This window comes from Capra hircus, chromosome 11, assembly GCF_001704415.2.
Source record: "Capra hircus breed San Clemente chromosome 11, ASM170441v1, whole genome shotgun sequence".
NCBI classification, from domain to species: Eukaryota; Metazoa; Chordata; class Mammalia; order Artiodactyla; family Bovidae; genus Capra; species Capra hircus.
The window spans coordinates 25,885,014-25,902,398 of NC_030818.1; the positions used below are offsets into that span (position 1 = coordinate 25,885,014).

Below are 17,385 nucleotides of genomic sequence, written 5' to 3' on the forward strand. Positions count from 1 at the left end.
AAAGACCAGATAAGAATGCAGTTTTAAGCAAGGAATAGAGTTTCAACAGCCTTTACTGTCATTCTGTGCATTCATTTATTGTCTGTCACATAATCAGTATCTTTTTATCATCTGATAATTAAACTATCAAGCTGCAATATGGTAACACAAGTCTTTTATGTACAATCAGGAATGTCATCATCTAGAAAACTAAGAAAGGTATTTTATCTTGCCCAAAGTTTATATGAGTGTGTTTTACAAAAGGAATATCAAACAAAACTGGTAGTTATGGTTCCCATATATGCAGTATAAATGTTATTATAACAAACAGTTAATACAAGTAACTTTAAAAAAAGGAAGGCAACATATAAGAAAATAACAGAACATGAAGAATAAATATGGTAGCTTAGGGAATTGTCATTTCTAGTTTTATGCTTGAGAAATGTAGCTTCAAAAATTAAACACTGGAGCAACCTCTGTCAAGCCAACAATGTTAACACTGTGGGCAGATTTAAAATGACCTAAGTCATAGAAATTGCTGAATACATAGTAGTAAACAATTACAGTGAATCAATGAAATATGTTTGTTAACAGGATCGTGAATTAATTGACCCATTTCCAATTCCTCTGGTCATAATCGGAAGTAAATACGATATTTTTCAGGTGAGCTCTTCCACTTCTAGTTGAGCTTGTGGTACATGCTTGTCTAGCCTTTATAGGAGAGAAACAAAAGTAATAATGAAATGAGAAAAAGGACTTGGGGCAAGGGAAAAGTCAAGGAGTCACACATTTTAAAGATTTTGGAAAAGAGAATATAGTTGGGAAAGAGAAAATGGGTGAAGAACAGTAAGTACAGTGGAATGATGGGGATAAGGCAGAGGATTTAGAAACTGAATCCAGTCCAGCCACCCAGGGACAGGACTTATGTCCCAACTTTTAAATTGAAGAAAGTAGAAAATTGGTTTCTTCTTATCTTTGCTTGTCAGAGAATCCTTGGGGTATTCCACTTGATAAAATGTGTGCTTGTATCTAAATTCTATTGGGCTAAGTGTTTAAACAAGGAAAGATCTGACAGTGTAGCTCTAGAAGGCTGCAGCTATTGTTCAGCTTCTACAGAACCAAATGCCAAGGTAATGGAATTCTACTCAAGGTACATTTCAAAAAATAAAGAAGAATCTATTTCTGTATTTAATAATTTGTACTTTTCTGCTACAGATACTAGTTCTCTCAACTTTTTTCTTTTTAATAACATACGTCTTTAGGATTTTGACTCTGAGAAGAGGAAGGTAATATGCAAGACACTTCGATTTGTTGCACATTATTACGGAGCATCATTAATGGTTTGTATGTTTCCTATCCTTTGGGTTTGAACAGACAGTAACAAATTTGGAAAGATTACCAGCTTCATGCAGAATAATGAATGCAGATGCTTCTACTAATGCATGTCATTCTCTCCTTTCCATTCCCATTGCCCTCAAAGCCTCTTGTTACAGAGTATAATGTATTTCTGGAACACACACTGCTAGATAGCCTACCATTTCCTTGAAGTGAAAGTTCTACATTTTTAATAGCCATAAATCCCCATCCGTCTTAGAGATAAATTGGTTGTTTATCTATTCATCTTTTAGTTTTCCTTTAAGAATTAGAATCTATATTCACTTAAAAAAAAAAACTAACACTTTTTTTTTTTTTTTTTTTAAAGCTTGAAAAATGCTATTTGTTGTAGAGGTTAAAAATAATGAACTTGGGAGTCATGCTGCCTGGATTCAAATCTCAGGGCAACCATTTACTAGATATGGAGTCTCAGATAAGTCATTTAACCTCACTGAAGCCTTAGTCTCCTCCAGGGTAAAATGGACAAAAATAGTCCTACCTTTATAGGGTTGTTGTGAGGGTTAGTAGCAGGAATATATCTGAAACCCTGAAACCCTTAGCACAGGGCCTGACCCAAATCTCAATAAAGGCTATTTCTTGTAACTGTTAGCATTATCTCTTCCATAGCAGGACCAAATGTTGCTAGATATCCTCTAATGCAATAAAATATTTAAAAAGCATTTTTATTTCTTTAAAAATTCTTCCCATTTGAATGCTTTCTTTTGCCCTCTAAAGCAGTGCTCAGAGGAACCTGTAGACAACATGGCCCAGTCCCCAGCTTTCATGGCTAGGATATTAAGACTGAAAGTAATAAGTATGATCTGTATTTAAAATTCTTATACTTTCCAGAATACTCCAAATATGTTTTATTATGTATTTTCTTAAAAATCATCACCTTTTATGTTTACACTGTATCTACCTATTTGCATATTAGGTTGACAAGTATTTTGGAAATATTCTTTTTTAAAAAATTATTCTTCATATTTTTTTCCATTATGGTTTATTACAGGATAGTGAATATAGTTCCCTGTGCTATACAATAGGACTTTGTTTATCCGTTCTGCATATAATAGTTTGCATCTGCTATTTCCAAACTCTCAATCCAACTTTCCCTCACCCCCTCTACTCTGCCTTGGCAACCACGGAAATATTCTTTACTGTTTTGGAAAGATATGGAGAATTCAAACCAGCTTACTCATTCAGGGTACAGAAGCAAAGATCATGGACCTTGTAGTTTCTTACTTTCGCTTCGAGATAAAGCTCCACATTGACCTCTGTTTAGTTAGCTGAGGAAAATCCCTCTCTTTGTTTAGAAACAGATCACATTTGATGACCCATCAGTGCCCAGGCTGGCCTTATCAGTAAGAATGTAATAATAGGTGAAGTCAGATCAACCCAGGCCACAGCAGACCTGCAATTAATCATGGCTTACAAGACCCTAGAAGTCCAGGGACTAGGGAAGGGATCTGAGAATCTTTCATCTCAGCTGTCAGTAAATCAGAGGTTGGTTGTAGAAAAGCACTCTGGACCACCGTGGAAACCATACAGCTTTTCTAGCTTCCCAAATCCAGAAGAGAGCGGCCAGAGCTAACAAAGCCCCACCTTTGAGTTTCACTTCCACTCTGACCCTAGAGTCCAGACTTTGGTACTTCCTGCTTTCCAAGGTTCAGTGATATGCAGCAGTTGTTTTGTTTTTTTAACATAGTTTATCCTTTATAATTCAGTCAAGAATACTAGTTCAGTAATATGAGCAATCTGATCAAGTTAATAAAAAAGAGAAAAACATTGGTAAGTAGGACCAGATTCAGTGGAGAGACCCCAGGATGGTAGGGAACTTAAAATTATGATATATGAGGAACAGCATAAAATGATATTCTAGCATTTGGAATGTGATAACAGTCTTTAAATATTTGAAGGACTGATCCATGGGAAAGGGGTTAAATGTATGCTTTCTTAGAGTCAAGAACAAGGAATCAATGGGGTTTAATTCAAATTAAGAAATTTCTAATACTGCCATTATCTGAAAATGCAATTGAGTTGCTTTTGGAGATCATTAATTCCCAGGCATTGAGTTCATAAGTAGAACTCTACATATATTTGTGGAGGATATTTTCAAGGCAATTGATGCAGCAGATAGGGGTAGGGATGGGGTTGAGTTAGAAAAACTTCTCATGTCCTCCCAGCCCTGCAGTCCTATGATATACACTTGTGATGAGGTTTTTTTTTCCTCACCATATAGGGAACATAATAGAGAATACAATGATGATGATAAAAAGTTGTGTTTTTAAAACTCAACTGAAGTTTTCATATTAGAATATTGTCTCAATAGAAGCATAAAATTGTTTTAATTTTTTAAATGTACCAAATCTTATATATTCACATGAGTTCTCCCTTGAATAGTTTCCCCCCGGGAAGTTAAGTGTTAGTCCCTCAGTCGTGTCCGACTGTTTGCAATCCCATGGACTGTAGCCCACCAGGTTCCTCTGTCCATGGAATTGTCCAGATAAGAATACTGGAGTGGGTTGCCACTCCCTTCTCCAGAGGATCATCCCAATCCAGGAATTGAACCCAGGTCTCCTACATTGCAGGCAGATTCTTAACCTTCTGAGCCACCAGGGAGGCCCTTTCCCTGGGAGCCTGTTCTTAATCTGAAAAGTGAAAGTGAAACTCAGTTGTGTCCAACTCTTTGCCACCACCCCCCGCCATGGACTGTGGAATTCTCCAGGCCAGAATACTGGAGTGAATAGCCTTTCCCTTCTCCAGGGTACCTTCCCAACCCAGGGATCAAACCCAGGTCTTGAACGAATCTTATTCTGAACACTGATCTTTTTACCTTATAATTACATTGCATTTTGGTTCAAGGTTGTTTTTCCTACTTTCATACATCTTAGTCATTCTGATTTGGCTGGGTGACCTTGGTATTTCCAAACATTCAAAATTAGTCGTAAAAGGTTTTGTAGGGTAGCCATATGTCCTGGTTTTCATCTGATTTCTCAGCTTAATGATTGAGAGTACCCATGCAGTTTCATTCTTCTAAAATATTCTGGTTATGATCACTTGGTTATAGACCACCACTGAGAATAGTCGGTAGCTTACTTTGCAAATTCTAAAGGCAAATCTGAAGAGATGTTTTAAAGTTGTTTAAGTAAGTATCAGTATTGTTAGACTAGTCTGCAGCTCCCATATTAACTGCTTTGAGGACAGCAGTATGCGTTTGGATGGAAAAGTTATTTATGATACTTACCTCCTGCTTTTTAACCAACCAGATTGCATTTTGGTAATGATTACGGTCCATTTGTGGGAGTAGCTGAAATGATTAGTGCATAAACACAAGTACATACAATAAATATATCATGCATTCATGAAATTTGAAGAGTGAGTTAAAACAAATTTATCGAAATTTCTTTCTTTTTCTTTATTTGGGTTTTGTTTTGCTTACTCAAACAGGAGATTTTGTTGGGCAAATAAATAGTAATTCTCTCTGCAGTCTGTACTTGTTGAAAGCCATGTTTATTTTACCTCTGTCTGTGATTTGAAAGCCGAGCATGTAATTTATTGTCCTGATTTTTTTCTTTTTAGTTTACCAGTAAATCAGAAGCTCTATTACTAAAGATACGTGGAGTTATTAACCAGTTGGCATTTGGCATCAACAAAAGGTACTATTAAAATATTTTTTAATTACTTTTTATTTTGGTATTCTCTCATCTGATTATTGTTCTCACACGTCTCTTGTTTCTTGACTGGGAAAAATGCCTCAGATGACTGCTCTTAGATAATTTCATATTATCTCTTGCTTCTTATATTATTTAAATATTTATCATAGTTTACAACTAAAATGTAATATAATAGTTGGAAACTAGAATAAAATAATCATACTATTATACTTGTTTCCTTGATCCTGTTACTTCTTTCCCCTTATTTTAGTAGCTCTCCCACTATTATCACTTTTTTATATTAGAAATAGAATTGATCATTTTAGTAAGTAATTTTCTTAACCTTGCTATCTTTCTTGGTTTTGATTTGAGGTAGTTTGGGTCTTTTTTTATATCTTTATTAGAGCTATACTTTATTTTTTGAATTGGTTACATTAATAATCATTCATTCATTTTGAGAAATGCTCTCATAGGGGGTAGATATAAAACTTGGCTCTTGTATTTACAGTAGGGAATGGCAGGATATTTGATTGCTAAACTAAATTAGATTCTTTTTTCTTCTTATCCGTGTAGCAAATCAATATGTGTGGATCAGAATAAACCTCTGTTTATCACAGCAGGATTGGATTCTTTAAGTCAGATAGGTTGGTGAACTTATTAAGATTGTTCCATTTGTTTTAATTGCTTATTGATTTTATCCTACTGCCTGTTCACTTCATCTCCAACATCTCCTAACCCTAACCACCATTTCTGGTTTCATTATTATTGTTGTTATATCTTGTGTTTATTTGTATACCTTGTATTGATGCAGAATGCATCACATTGATATATTTGTGATGAAAGGGATGTTGACATATGAGCAACTGATTTCTGATCTCTATACCACTAAAAAAAATTGCATGTACTTTCTTTCCCTCACTGATTTCCAGGTACTTTTAAATTTTAGCTCCTTGGTTTTAGAAGAAAATCAGAAGAATAGAGTAGTCAGGAAATTCAAAGCTATATATTATAAGCAATGATGAAAAATATAAGAGATTCAAGTGTTGGAATAACTCAAAAAGAACACAGTTGCATTAACTAGGTATGCCTTAATTTTTTGTTATGTAAATACTTTATCTAATGGGATGTTTCCTATACTTATCTCTAGACTCACGAAGCAAAAGAAATTTCAAGGGTTTATATGGTCGAGCTCCCTGTCTTCTCACAGAAGTAATTTCATTGTAGAGATTTTGGGGCCTAGCAACTCTGTACTCTGGGGTTGGCATAGTTTGGTTTTAACACTAATGGACAGTGGTTTTCTTTTTTCCCACCCCCCATTACTCTTAAATGCTGAAGTTGACTTCAAATGTAGAGATCTTTGTCATGAGGTTATAGATTGAATTGGAATGAAAAGAACAGAGGTGTTAATGAGTGATTATAAAGACTGATTTTTATAATTATAATTATTATAATTGCCAACTTAATTTCATTAGCAGTGAGAATCACTGTGTGTAATGATAGAAATGCTGATGGAAATCTTTTGCCCCTGTAAGTAGTTGGAGGTCAGAGAAGGGTCGAAAAATACTGAATTTAAAAAATCATGGAGCTTGGACCTCATCAAAGTTAAAAACTTTTGCTCTTAAAAGCCCATGTGAAAAGAATAAAAAGATATGCTACAATCTGGGAGAAATTTCGAACTACATGCTTTACAAAGGACTAGTATCTTGAATATATAACAGTAAAAAAAATCCAATTCAAAAATATGTAAAAGATATGGCCAGATATTTCATTACAGATATACAATAATGGCAAATAAGCACACAAAAAGATATTTAATACATTTTTTACATGAAGGAAATGCACATTGAAACTGCATTGAGATATTACCACACACTTATCAGAATAGTTAAAATATAGTGGTAACACCAAATGCTGGTGAGAGGATGTGGAGAAATTGGATCACTCATACATTGTTGGTAGGAATGTAAAATAGACACTCTTTTTTTTTTTCCTTTTGAATTTTTTATTTTGTATTTTGGAGGAAGGCGTGACAACCCACTCCAGTATTCTTTCTTGGAAAATCACATGGACAGAGGAGCCTGGTGGGCTACAGTCCGTGGGGTCACAACGAGTTGGACATGACTGAAGTGACTTAACATACATTAACATACATTTTGTATTGGAGCATAGCTGATTAACAATGTTGTGATAGTTTCAGGTGAACAGCAAAGGGACTCAGCCATACATATACATGTATCCATTCTCCCCCAAACCCCACTCCCATCCAGGCTGCCACATGACACTGAGTAGAGTTCCATGTACTAGACAATAGGTCCTTGTTGGTTATCCATTTTAAATATAGCAGTGTGTACGTGACCTTGCCAGACTCCCTAACTGTCCCCTCCCCCCAGCAATCATAAGTTCATTCAAGTCTGTGAGTCTCTTTCTGTTTTGTAAGTTTATTTGCGCAATTTATTTTTAGATTCCACATATAAGGGATATCATACAATACTTCTCCTTCTCTGACTTACTTTACTTAGTATGACGATATTCTCTGGGTCCATCCATGTTGCTGCAAATGGCATTGTTTCATTCTTTTTAATGGCTGAGTAATATACCATTGTGTATATATATATATATACACACCACATCTTTATCCGTCCCTCTTGATGGACATTAGGTTGCTTCCATGTCTTGGCTTTTGTAAACAGTGCTGGGGTGCATGTATCCTTTTAGATCATGTTTTTCTCCAGATAAATGCCCAGGAGCGGGATTGCAGGTCATATGATAGCTCTATTTTTAGTTTTTTAAGGAACCTCCATAGCAGCTGGTCAACCACTCTTGAAAACAGTTTGATGGTTTCTTATAAAACTAATCGTGCAGCTACCATATGACCTAGAAATTGCACTATTTGGCATTTATTTGGAGAAATGAAAACGTATGTTCACATAAAAATCTGTACATAAATGTTCATGATATCTTTATTTGTAATAGCCCCAAAGTGGAAACAACCCAGACATCATTCAACAGGTAAATGGATAAACTGTGGTATATCCATACCATGGAATACTTACTACTCAGCAATAAAAAGGGACAAACTATTGATATATACAGCAACTTGGTTTCCTCTCCAGAGAATTATACTGAATTTTAAAAGCCAATCAGAAAATGTTACATACGATTCTATTTATATAAAACTCTGGAATGAAGAAATTTTAGAAATATAGGAAAGATTAATGGTTGTCAGAGGTTAGGGACAGAACTGTAGGTGGGGAGGGAGGGAGGGAGAGGGATCGAGAAGGAGGTGGGTTTGGTTATAAAAGAGCAACACGAGGGATCTTTCTGGGAATGAAACTGTTCAGTGTCTTGACTGTGGTAGTGGATATATGAACCTACAAAGGTGATAAACTTGTGCACCACTTACTACACACACAAGTGAGGACAAGGAAGAAATTGGGAAATCTGGATAAGAGGGGTGGATTTGATCACTATCTTACCCACCAAAGTCTAAGGAGGCCCTGAAAGATAGAGTGAAACAATGAACAGTGTAGATGCTAGCATAGAAAGAATGAGAAATCTCAGACTATGCATTGAAAATGTCCAAGAAGTGGCAGCGTATTTTCAAATTTTTCACATTAATTTTTAAATTATACAGGCAATGCATAAAAACATTCTCCTTATAAATCTTGAAATAGTATATATATGATCAAGTTTAATATTCCATTTTCTATACATGTGAATGTGGTATAGAAAAAAAAACTATTTGTTTTAATACAGTTGGATTATTCTGTGTCATTCTGAAGTTTTCCTTTTTCACTCAGCACACCTTAGTGCCTTCTCCACATTAATGCTACATTTGGTCTGTTTGGAACTTTGACTGCTGGATAGCGTTACAGAGCATGGCTATGCATAGGCGTTTAGTTCACTGTGCCTCTATTGATGGACATTTCAGCCGTGGCCATTTTTTCACTAATACAAATAATGCGGCTCTGTGAAATCCTTAGTGCATGTGTGCAGGTATTTCTAAGATAAACACTCAAAACTAGAATTTCTGGTTAATAGGATGTGATTTTTTTAGTATTTTAATAGTATTTACTAGTGCCCTATTACCCTCCAGTATAGCTGTTGCCATTTGCATTCTATTCAACAGCACATAAGAACATCTGCTTCCTTAAACATTCACAAACACATGAGAATGTCATACTTTCTATTTTCCCTGAACATCTACTTAAGTGCATGGAAAGAGAATTCCAGTTTACTCATTACTCTGTCTCCTCTCCCTCTGGTACTAGACTCTGTCCCAGTGGCCTTGTTACACTGGGTTGAGGTAAATTTTAACAGTGATTATAAAAGAAAAGGAAATGAGTGATCTAAGTATCATCTGTTTTATTGATAGTAATAGTTTATAATGTTTTAGTCAATGCAGTCATTTGAATTAAAACTTCCAATTCTAGGATCCCCGCCTCTTCCTGATAATGACATTGGAAAGTTTCATGCCCGTTCACCAATGGATCTGTGGAAAAAAGTGTATGAAAAGCTCTTTCCACCAAAGGTATCTATTTCTCATTCTTTTAAAGCAAGAATTTTCAGCACTATTCGACAGTTGGGCTTCCCCTTGTGACTCAGCTGGTAAAGAATCTACCTGCAATGTGGGAGACCTGGGTTCGATCCCTGGGCTGGGAAGATCCCCTGGAGAAGGGAAAGGCTACTGTTCTAGCCTGGAGAATTCCATGAACCGAATAGTCTATGGGGTTGCAGAGAGTCGGACATGACTGAGCAACTTTCACTTTTTCGCTTTGCTGTTATTCATCAGTTATTGGGAAATGTTCAAACAGGCCTGTTATAGTAACTTTGTTTCCTACTTACATGCTCAAATCAATTAAACACTTGCTTAAAATCTCCTGTATGTCTGACCCCATGGGGCTGAAACATGGGTAAGACACTTTTCTCACTCTGCTTCCAAACAGAGCTCTTTCTGGTTGTTAGAGAAGGGAGAAACAGTATCCAAGAGGGAGAGAGAACCTGGGGAATTTGAATTGGCCTTCAGTGGTGATGAAGGCTCAAAAGATCAGCCTTCACTGGCTGCCCGAGAAATAGGAACTTAGCTTGTGAGGTAGATGATGGTCATTGAAGGTTTTTGGTTATGGGCATGAAATGACATAACAAATTGTGATTTCAGAGTATCAACACACTAAAAGATGTCAAGGACCCTGCACAAGACCCTCAGTATGCTGAAAGTGAAGTTGATGAGATGAGAATTCAGAAGGATCAGGTATTATCCTAAACATTTATTTCATCTTGAGTTTTATCACAGAAATATACTTGGAATTCTGTTTTTCTCAACTTATTTACTTTTTCCTTTCAAAATTATTTAAATATATATCTTCACTATATATATATATATAAATTCTGATATGCATAAATGAGGAACTAAAGACCATATAACATTCTACCACCCAGAGATGACTTAGTGCTCACATATGCTTTTTGGACTTTCCAGTATACTTTATGTTGAAGATGGGTAGTGATTCTTACCTCGCTGTTGGGAAGACACTTCCATAATATTCTTTTTTTGTGGGATTATTTAGAAGGTTTTGTTTTTTATTAGGACATTTAGATATATCCATACCTTTCTTGGTGGCTCAGACAGTAAAGAATCTGCCTGCAATGCAGCAGACCTAGGTTCGATCCCTGGGTTGGGAAGATCCCCTGGAGGAGGACATGGCAGCTCATTCCAGTATTCTTGCCTGAAGAATCCCCATGGACAGAGGAACCTGGCAGGTACAGTCCATGGGATTGCAAAGAGACGGACATGACTGAGCGACCAAGCACAGCAGCACACATACTTTTCTCATATCAGAAAGATGAAGGACTGCCTAATCTGAAAGCACACAGTTGACAAAACCCGGGAACTCTCAGGAAAGTGATTAAAAGTGGAGACTGCTTTCCATGTATGTGCCCAGATAGCATCATTTGTGATATACAGCCTGATATAAGAATGTAAGAGTTGGTAAATTTTTATCATGATCCAATATTGAGATTTTCCCGGATCTCCTTTTAGTTTGATAAAATGAGTCATTGTGAAGAATATAACCTTATATAAATAAGCACAGTAAATAAAATGCCCTGACCACCTCTCAGGTGGGATTTGTAGAGCTGTGTAACTGTTGCTAGGATAAGCTGAACACAACCACCCACTGTGAGCAGGGACCAGGATCTTTTTCTCAGCAGTTGCCTTTCACCCTCTGGGGCCCAAGAATAAGTAAGCAGAACATTTTAAGTATAGAAGACTTCTGGAAAACCATGTCATGAAAATTTAGAGGGTGTTGTAGCTGTAGCAAAGTCAGAGGTGTGTTGCAGGAACACTAAAATGACCCCATGTAACCCTTATTGTGTTTTGCAGCTTGGCTATAGAGATTAGTTGGAAGTCATCTCTGAATTAATATTTATCTAGGAGTTAGTGACTAACTGCCATTGTTGATAAGATTATCTGTTTATATTATACAGTGATCCCTTTTACACATTTATTATTAAAGGGCAAGAGTATTTCTGAGCATCTTAAGGTTTCACATTCAAATCCATCATCCCTAATTGACCTAAAACCATATGAGTTTTGAGTAGAACTGGAAAGCAGCCCCATAATACCTGTATCATTCTTCCCTTGTACCTCACTAATTACCACATTCTCTGGACAAATTTTTTTTAGACTCACTTGAAAAGTTATAATGTCCTAATTTTGCCTCTAAAGCAGTTTCATTCATGGTATTTTAGTAGATGAATTGATTTTAGTTTGCACATGTAGTACCCACCTCTGCTTTAAAAGTCATGCTAATGATTAGCAGTTGATACTCAATTATTTTATAGATGTTCACTTCCAAATTTTGACATTCTAATATCCAAAACTTTATATATTCTTTCACGTTCTTCCAAAGGCGTTTCAGGGCCTTACATTGTTTCCAGTTGTCTACTGATAAACACAGAAGCTGGCTTATGTGTGAGAAAACTCTCTGTTGATTAATTTTGAAAAACCCCTATTTCCTACTAAACATTTAACAATACATCTTCATTTTTTATATGGCCAAGATAGTCAGTGCCACTTTTATTAACATAGCCTATAAAAGAATTCATCTGCCGTAGGTGAAAATCTAGTCTACAGCTCTTTCTAAAAACACTGCCTTCTTGATCTTTTAATGATTATTGCTACACTGACATTTTTCAGTGAAAATAGCATTATAATCTTTAGATTTGATTTGCCTTTTAGAAGAAGAATAATATCCATCTAAAAGAAATGTCTCATTTAAGGTTTTCCATAATCACACAAAATTATGTCCCTACCTAAAAGCAACTGGCAAATACTTGACGTCTATACTGTGTACTATGTGTCTGCATACCTTCAACCCAAATAGTTACTGATTCTTGTACTTCTTAGGAAGAGAGATGACATCCTATTTGACTGAAAATAATCCAGTTGCATATGAGTGGAGGGCTGGCCCTGGGCCTGTCTGAGACCAGATGTGATACTCCACACCCAGTCACCAGATGTGACTCCCTCCCACCCCCAAGTCTCATTATTAGTGGCTTAAATAATCAGGCATCAAACAAAGAGTTTGGTACCCTCAAGCTTTGGCAATGAAATCAGAGCACACCCCTTCTAGGATAGGCTAATTCATGAGTCCCGTTCAGTTCCTCTAATACTGAGCCTTTCACAAAGCCCAAGTCATGTAGAATCATCAGGCAAGAAAGATGTGTCCCTTTAAACCACACTTTACTTAAAGCATACTTCTGTTACATTATCCTGCCAGTGAGGGGGGAGGCACTGAGACACAGTATTCCATAATGCTTCAAGTTCTTGATAGTAGAACATGGCATTGATGATCACTGTCCAGAATCCCTTTTGCTCCCAGTCCCCATTGATGCATGAAGATCCTCACAGAGACTGAAATTAGTCCCCCTGGTTTGAGGATCTACCTTAAGACCCCTTTTCACCTTTTCTGCAGACTAAGTGTCTTTCCTAATTAGCTCTCTTTTGTCAGACTTCACATAAGCACCAGAAAATAGTTCCTTGCTATTTACTATTTTTTAAAAGTCTTCCAGTTTTAAAGCACTCCTGATTTTAAGGGAGTCAAGTATAGAAAGCACTTGCTGAACCCTTCTACCTCTTTTCTATATTTTTATTGTCAAAGCAAAAAAAAAAAAAGGAAAAGGTTTGGGTAAATAGTTGTTTTTAAGGTCTTCTTGGTTCAACCATACATATGCATTTTGAATCCTATTTCCAAAAAACTCTATAATCCCTAGGCCTATAATTTAAACACAGACATACACTGATTGATTTACATGTTGGGGGGAAATGCTTTTTACTGTCCTCTATTGAAGATGGTGTTTTAAGCATTATATATATTTATATTTGAAAACTAGAAGCTTTTAAGAAGCAGCATGGAAACCCTTTTTGGTTTTGCTTTCTCTTTTAAAGTGACTCTAGAGTGGCCATGAAGAACTGTAGTGCAGATTGAGCCCTCTTAGTTGCTGTTCCTTTAAAACATCATCACATAATGTTGAGGTCGCATGAGAGCAGTACTGAAGAGCTAGTGAACACAGTGAGTTCTGTATCACACCAGTTACTCTCCATCCTCCTTCTGGCATGGCTGGGGTCCAGCCCAGTTCTGTCACTTTACAGCTTGCAGAAGGGAGAAACTACTAGCACAGAATCTCAAAGCAATGCCCTCACCATTACTAACATTGGTAAAAAATAATAATAATTCAGCACTTCCCATTAAAGGCAATGTTTGTGATAACTGATTACTGTTTATTCTTTATGAGCTAACAATCCTTGAAACCATAAGTTACAGGTAAGATAACTGGTGAACTGAGTTAATGTCATTAAAAATAAACCAAGCTATAAAGACTACTTTGGAGTTAATACTATGGGAAAAAATTTTCTTCAAAGTCAGTATAGTGTTTTGAAACTTTCAACATTTAAATTTTAATAACTTAGAATATACGTACGAAAGAGATTCTGGAAATGAGAATGCAGTTTTCTTTTCCTAGCAACTATGAACTTCAGTTTTACATTAGGCAAAGGGCAGGGGTTGCCTTATCTTGCAGAGTAACCACTTTTTGCTTATCTGAAACAGTGATACACTTTGTGCACTTAGACACTGAATAACATATAAGAAGCCAAGAGACAATCTCCTTAGATGGTCCCTTTTGCATGTTAGTTGTCTCATGCAGGTTTTCCCACCTCCATAAAGTTTATCTTTATTTTATGAATTATAAAAGTAACATATACTCATGGTGAAAAAAAATCAAGACATCAAAGTATATAATATAGAAAATGGAAGTGTCCTGCCCTCTCTCCACCTAGTTGCCTTTCTCATTTGGCACATACAGCACTATTATTTTTGTTGGCTGCCTACAAATTCAGGCGTCAGTGAGCACTGAGGTGTTTAATCAATCCTTACTGTGAGATATCTAAGCCATTTAATCAATCCTTACTGTGAGATATCTAAGCCATTTCCAATTGCATGCCAATAGTGCAGTGAATACCCTTCTGCTCTTCTCTATTGTGCTATATGATGAATGTCTAAAGGTATAATCACTGGGTCAAAAGATATGTACATTTTAAATATTGATACTTTGCTAACTTCAAGCACAATTTGACAAGAGCTGAACAGCAAATGTTTAAAAATAAGATCATTTTTATATTCTTAAAGCATGCATGAATGTGAAAGTCACTCAGTCATGTCTGACTCTTTGTGACCCCATGGACTATACAGTCCATGGAATTCCTCAAGCCAGAATACTGCAGTGGGTCGCTGTTCCCTTCTCCAAGGGATACGGAATTCCTCAAGCCAGAATACTGCAGTGGGTAGCTGTTCCCTTCTCCAAGGGACCTCCCAATCCAGGAATCAAACCCAGGTCTCCTGCATTGCAGGCATATTCTGTACCAGCTGAGTCACCAGGGAAGCCCAAAGCATGCATATAACAATGCCTAATTCTGTTACTTGAAAAACAGTGTGTAGGCACTGTTTAGAATATAATTTTGTCTAAAATTTTAATTCATCTCCAAGTGCTACTTCGGCTACATAGATACTCTGAAAACTACATTTCTAGAAAATACATCCCGAGTATAGTCATTTATAAAGTAGTTGTCAAGAAATTTTGAGAGTGTTAATACTTTAATAAAGGATACACTGTTACATCCCAAAGACGCTAAGGCAGTTTTAAGGCTGCTAGTTTAAATTTTAAGGTTTTTTACCAGTAAAACATGTTTTTGTTTTAGGAACTGGAACAGTACAAAAGAAGTTCTTCCAAGTCTTGGAAACAAATTGAGCTTGATTCCTGAACCTAATTCAACTGTAATGTAACCTATTTCTTCTTTTCCAAATACAAGTACTATTTTATTAGTTAATATTACAGTAATAAGGGAGGAAAATTTAGATGTGTAATTTATTAAAGGAAAAGTGGAATTGTTTGTCTTGGTGCAACTCCTGAGATCCTTTCAAGTCTCTTAATAAAATTGTATAATTACATGTAATATTTTTTAAATAAAAAGAATCTTTCAGGACCTACCTTTAGCATGTATTTAAGTAGTGTATACTTAAAGCATCTATAAGTTTCTGCTTATGTTTTCAGGAATATGAAATTAGGAACATTTAGTAACAGTTGCGGGTATAAGGTTAAGCATTTATATTAGACACATTCCTTCTCTAAGGCATTCTCAGCTATGTCTGGTAAGAAAGTGGAATTGGGGTCACTTTCACAGGTATCATCATTTTACTCTAATTAATGGTGAGGCACAAGAAGCATCTGAAGTATTTATTTAAAAGGCTCATACCTGAGGAGCAGTTATGATGGTGGAGTAGTAGGACATGAAGCTCCCCTTTTCCCACAAATGCAAAAATACATTTACATGTGGAAGGGTTCTTACAGAATATCTATGAAAACTGGCAGAGCACCTCAGACTGCTGAAAGAGCAAGAAATTCTCCAGGTAACCGGATAGGGAAAAAGATTAAAAGGAAAATGAGAAAGGAATCGGGATGGGACCTGCACCCCTGGGAGGGAGCTGTGGAAGAGGAAGGGTTCCTCACCCTGGAAGGGAGCTGTGGAAGAGGAAGGGTTCCTGCACCCTGGGAAGCCCCCTCACCAGCGAGATCTGCCTGGACAGAAGGGGAGCCTCAGAGCCTCAAAGGAGAATGCAGCCGCCAGAGGAGAAGAAAAACTGCATAGATGGTCATGGTGGCAACCCGAAACACCGGTCTGCTGGTGTGGGCAGGGAGGGTATTAGAACTCAGGCTTTCAGACATCAGACCTGGAGAGAGGACTAAGACTGGCTGTGCAGAAACAGCCTGGGAGATGGTGTGACCACAACTGAGGGTGTACATGGAGGAAGCCCAGGCCATCTTAGAGGCCAAGTATCATTCTCTGGGGGCGAGATCCACCATTGTGGCCTTTTTCTTTGTGCAGAGACTCACCGAGGGCAGGACCCCAACCGCACTGGTTCCAGGATTGGTTACAAACCACCACCACCTCCCTTGCAAACTCTAGCAGTGATCATGAACTGCCTCCACGCCCGTTGCATGCTCCAGGGGTACATCTAAGCCACCACCACCACCAAGACCCCCAGGACTGGGCACCGGCTGAAGCATCTGCACACTCCCTATCAAGGTGATAACAACCAGCACATGCTGAGGAAAGACACGACAGGCATCCACACTAAAAACAGCCCTCGTACCAAATATAGGAAATCCACACAAGCTAGACAAGGACAGGCCAACATATAAATAGCCCTTCAAGACAACAGTAGATAATTGTTTCTTCTAAACTCAGAGTAAAAGAAATACAAGTAAAATGAAGACATAGAGGAACCACTCCCAGGTAAAAGACCAAGAGAATTCTCCTGAAAGAATAAACAATGAAACAGGCCTCTGCAGTCTAACAGACACCAATTTCAAAAAGGAGATAATGAAAATACTAAAGGCAGCGAGAGAAAAACAGAAAAAGAGTTACAAGGGAACCCTTATAAGGCTATTAGCTGATTTCTGTACAGAAATATTGCAGGCCAAAATCAAAGCTACAATGAACTATCATCTCACACTGGTCAGAATGGCCATCATCAAAAAGTCTACAAGCAATAAATGCTGGAGAGGATGTGGAGAAAAGGGAATCCTCTTTCACTGTTGGTGGGAATGCAGATTGATAACAACCACTGTGGAGTACATTTAAAAACTAGAATAAAACTACCATACGACCCAGCAGTCCCACTACTGGGCATAAACCCTAAGGAAACCATAATTGAAAAAGACACATGTACCCCAATGTTCATTCCTGCACTGTTTACAATACCTAGGACATGGAAGAAATCTCAATGTCTGTGGACAGATGAATGGTTAATGAAGTTGT

At 37.1% G+C, this 17,385-nt stretch overlaps 1 protein-coding gene across 1 annotated transcript in view; it reads left to right on the forward strand.

Annotated features, from left to right (window-relative positions):
• The window catches only part of DYNC2LI1 (dynein cytoplasmic 2 light intermediate chain 1), a 37,115-nt gene extending 21,559 nt beyond the window's left edge, over positions 1 to 15,556 (forward strand). The window contains exons 7-13 of the mRNA XM_005686546.3: positions 574 to 642; positions 1,242 to 1,319; positions 4,933 to 5,009; positions 5,580 to 5,650; positions 9,440 to 9,537; positions 10,165 to 10,257; positions 15,265 to 15,556. Of these exons, the coding sequence (XP_005686603.1) occupies positions 574 to 642; positions 1,242 to 1,319; positions 4,933 to 5,009; positions 5,580 to 5,650; positions 9,440 to 9,537; positions 10,165 to 10,257; positions 15,265 to 15,327 (549 nt within the window). The 3' untranslated portion in view covers positions 15,328 to 15,556. The remainder of the gene's footprint in view (positions 1 to 573; positions 643 to 1,241; positions 1,320 to 4,932; positions 5,010 to 5,579; positions 5,651 to 9,439; positions 9,538 to 10,164; positions 10,258 to 15,264) is intronic.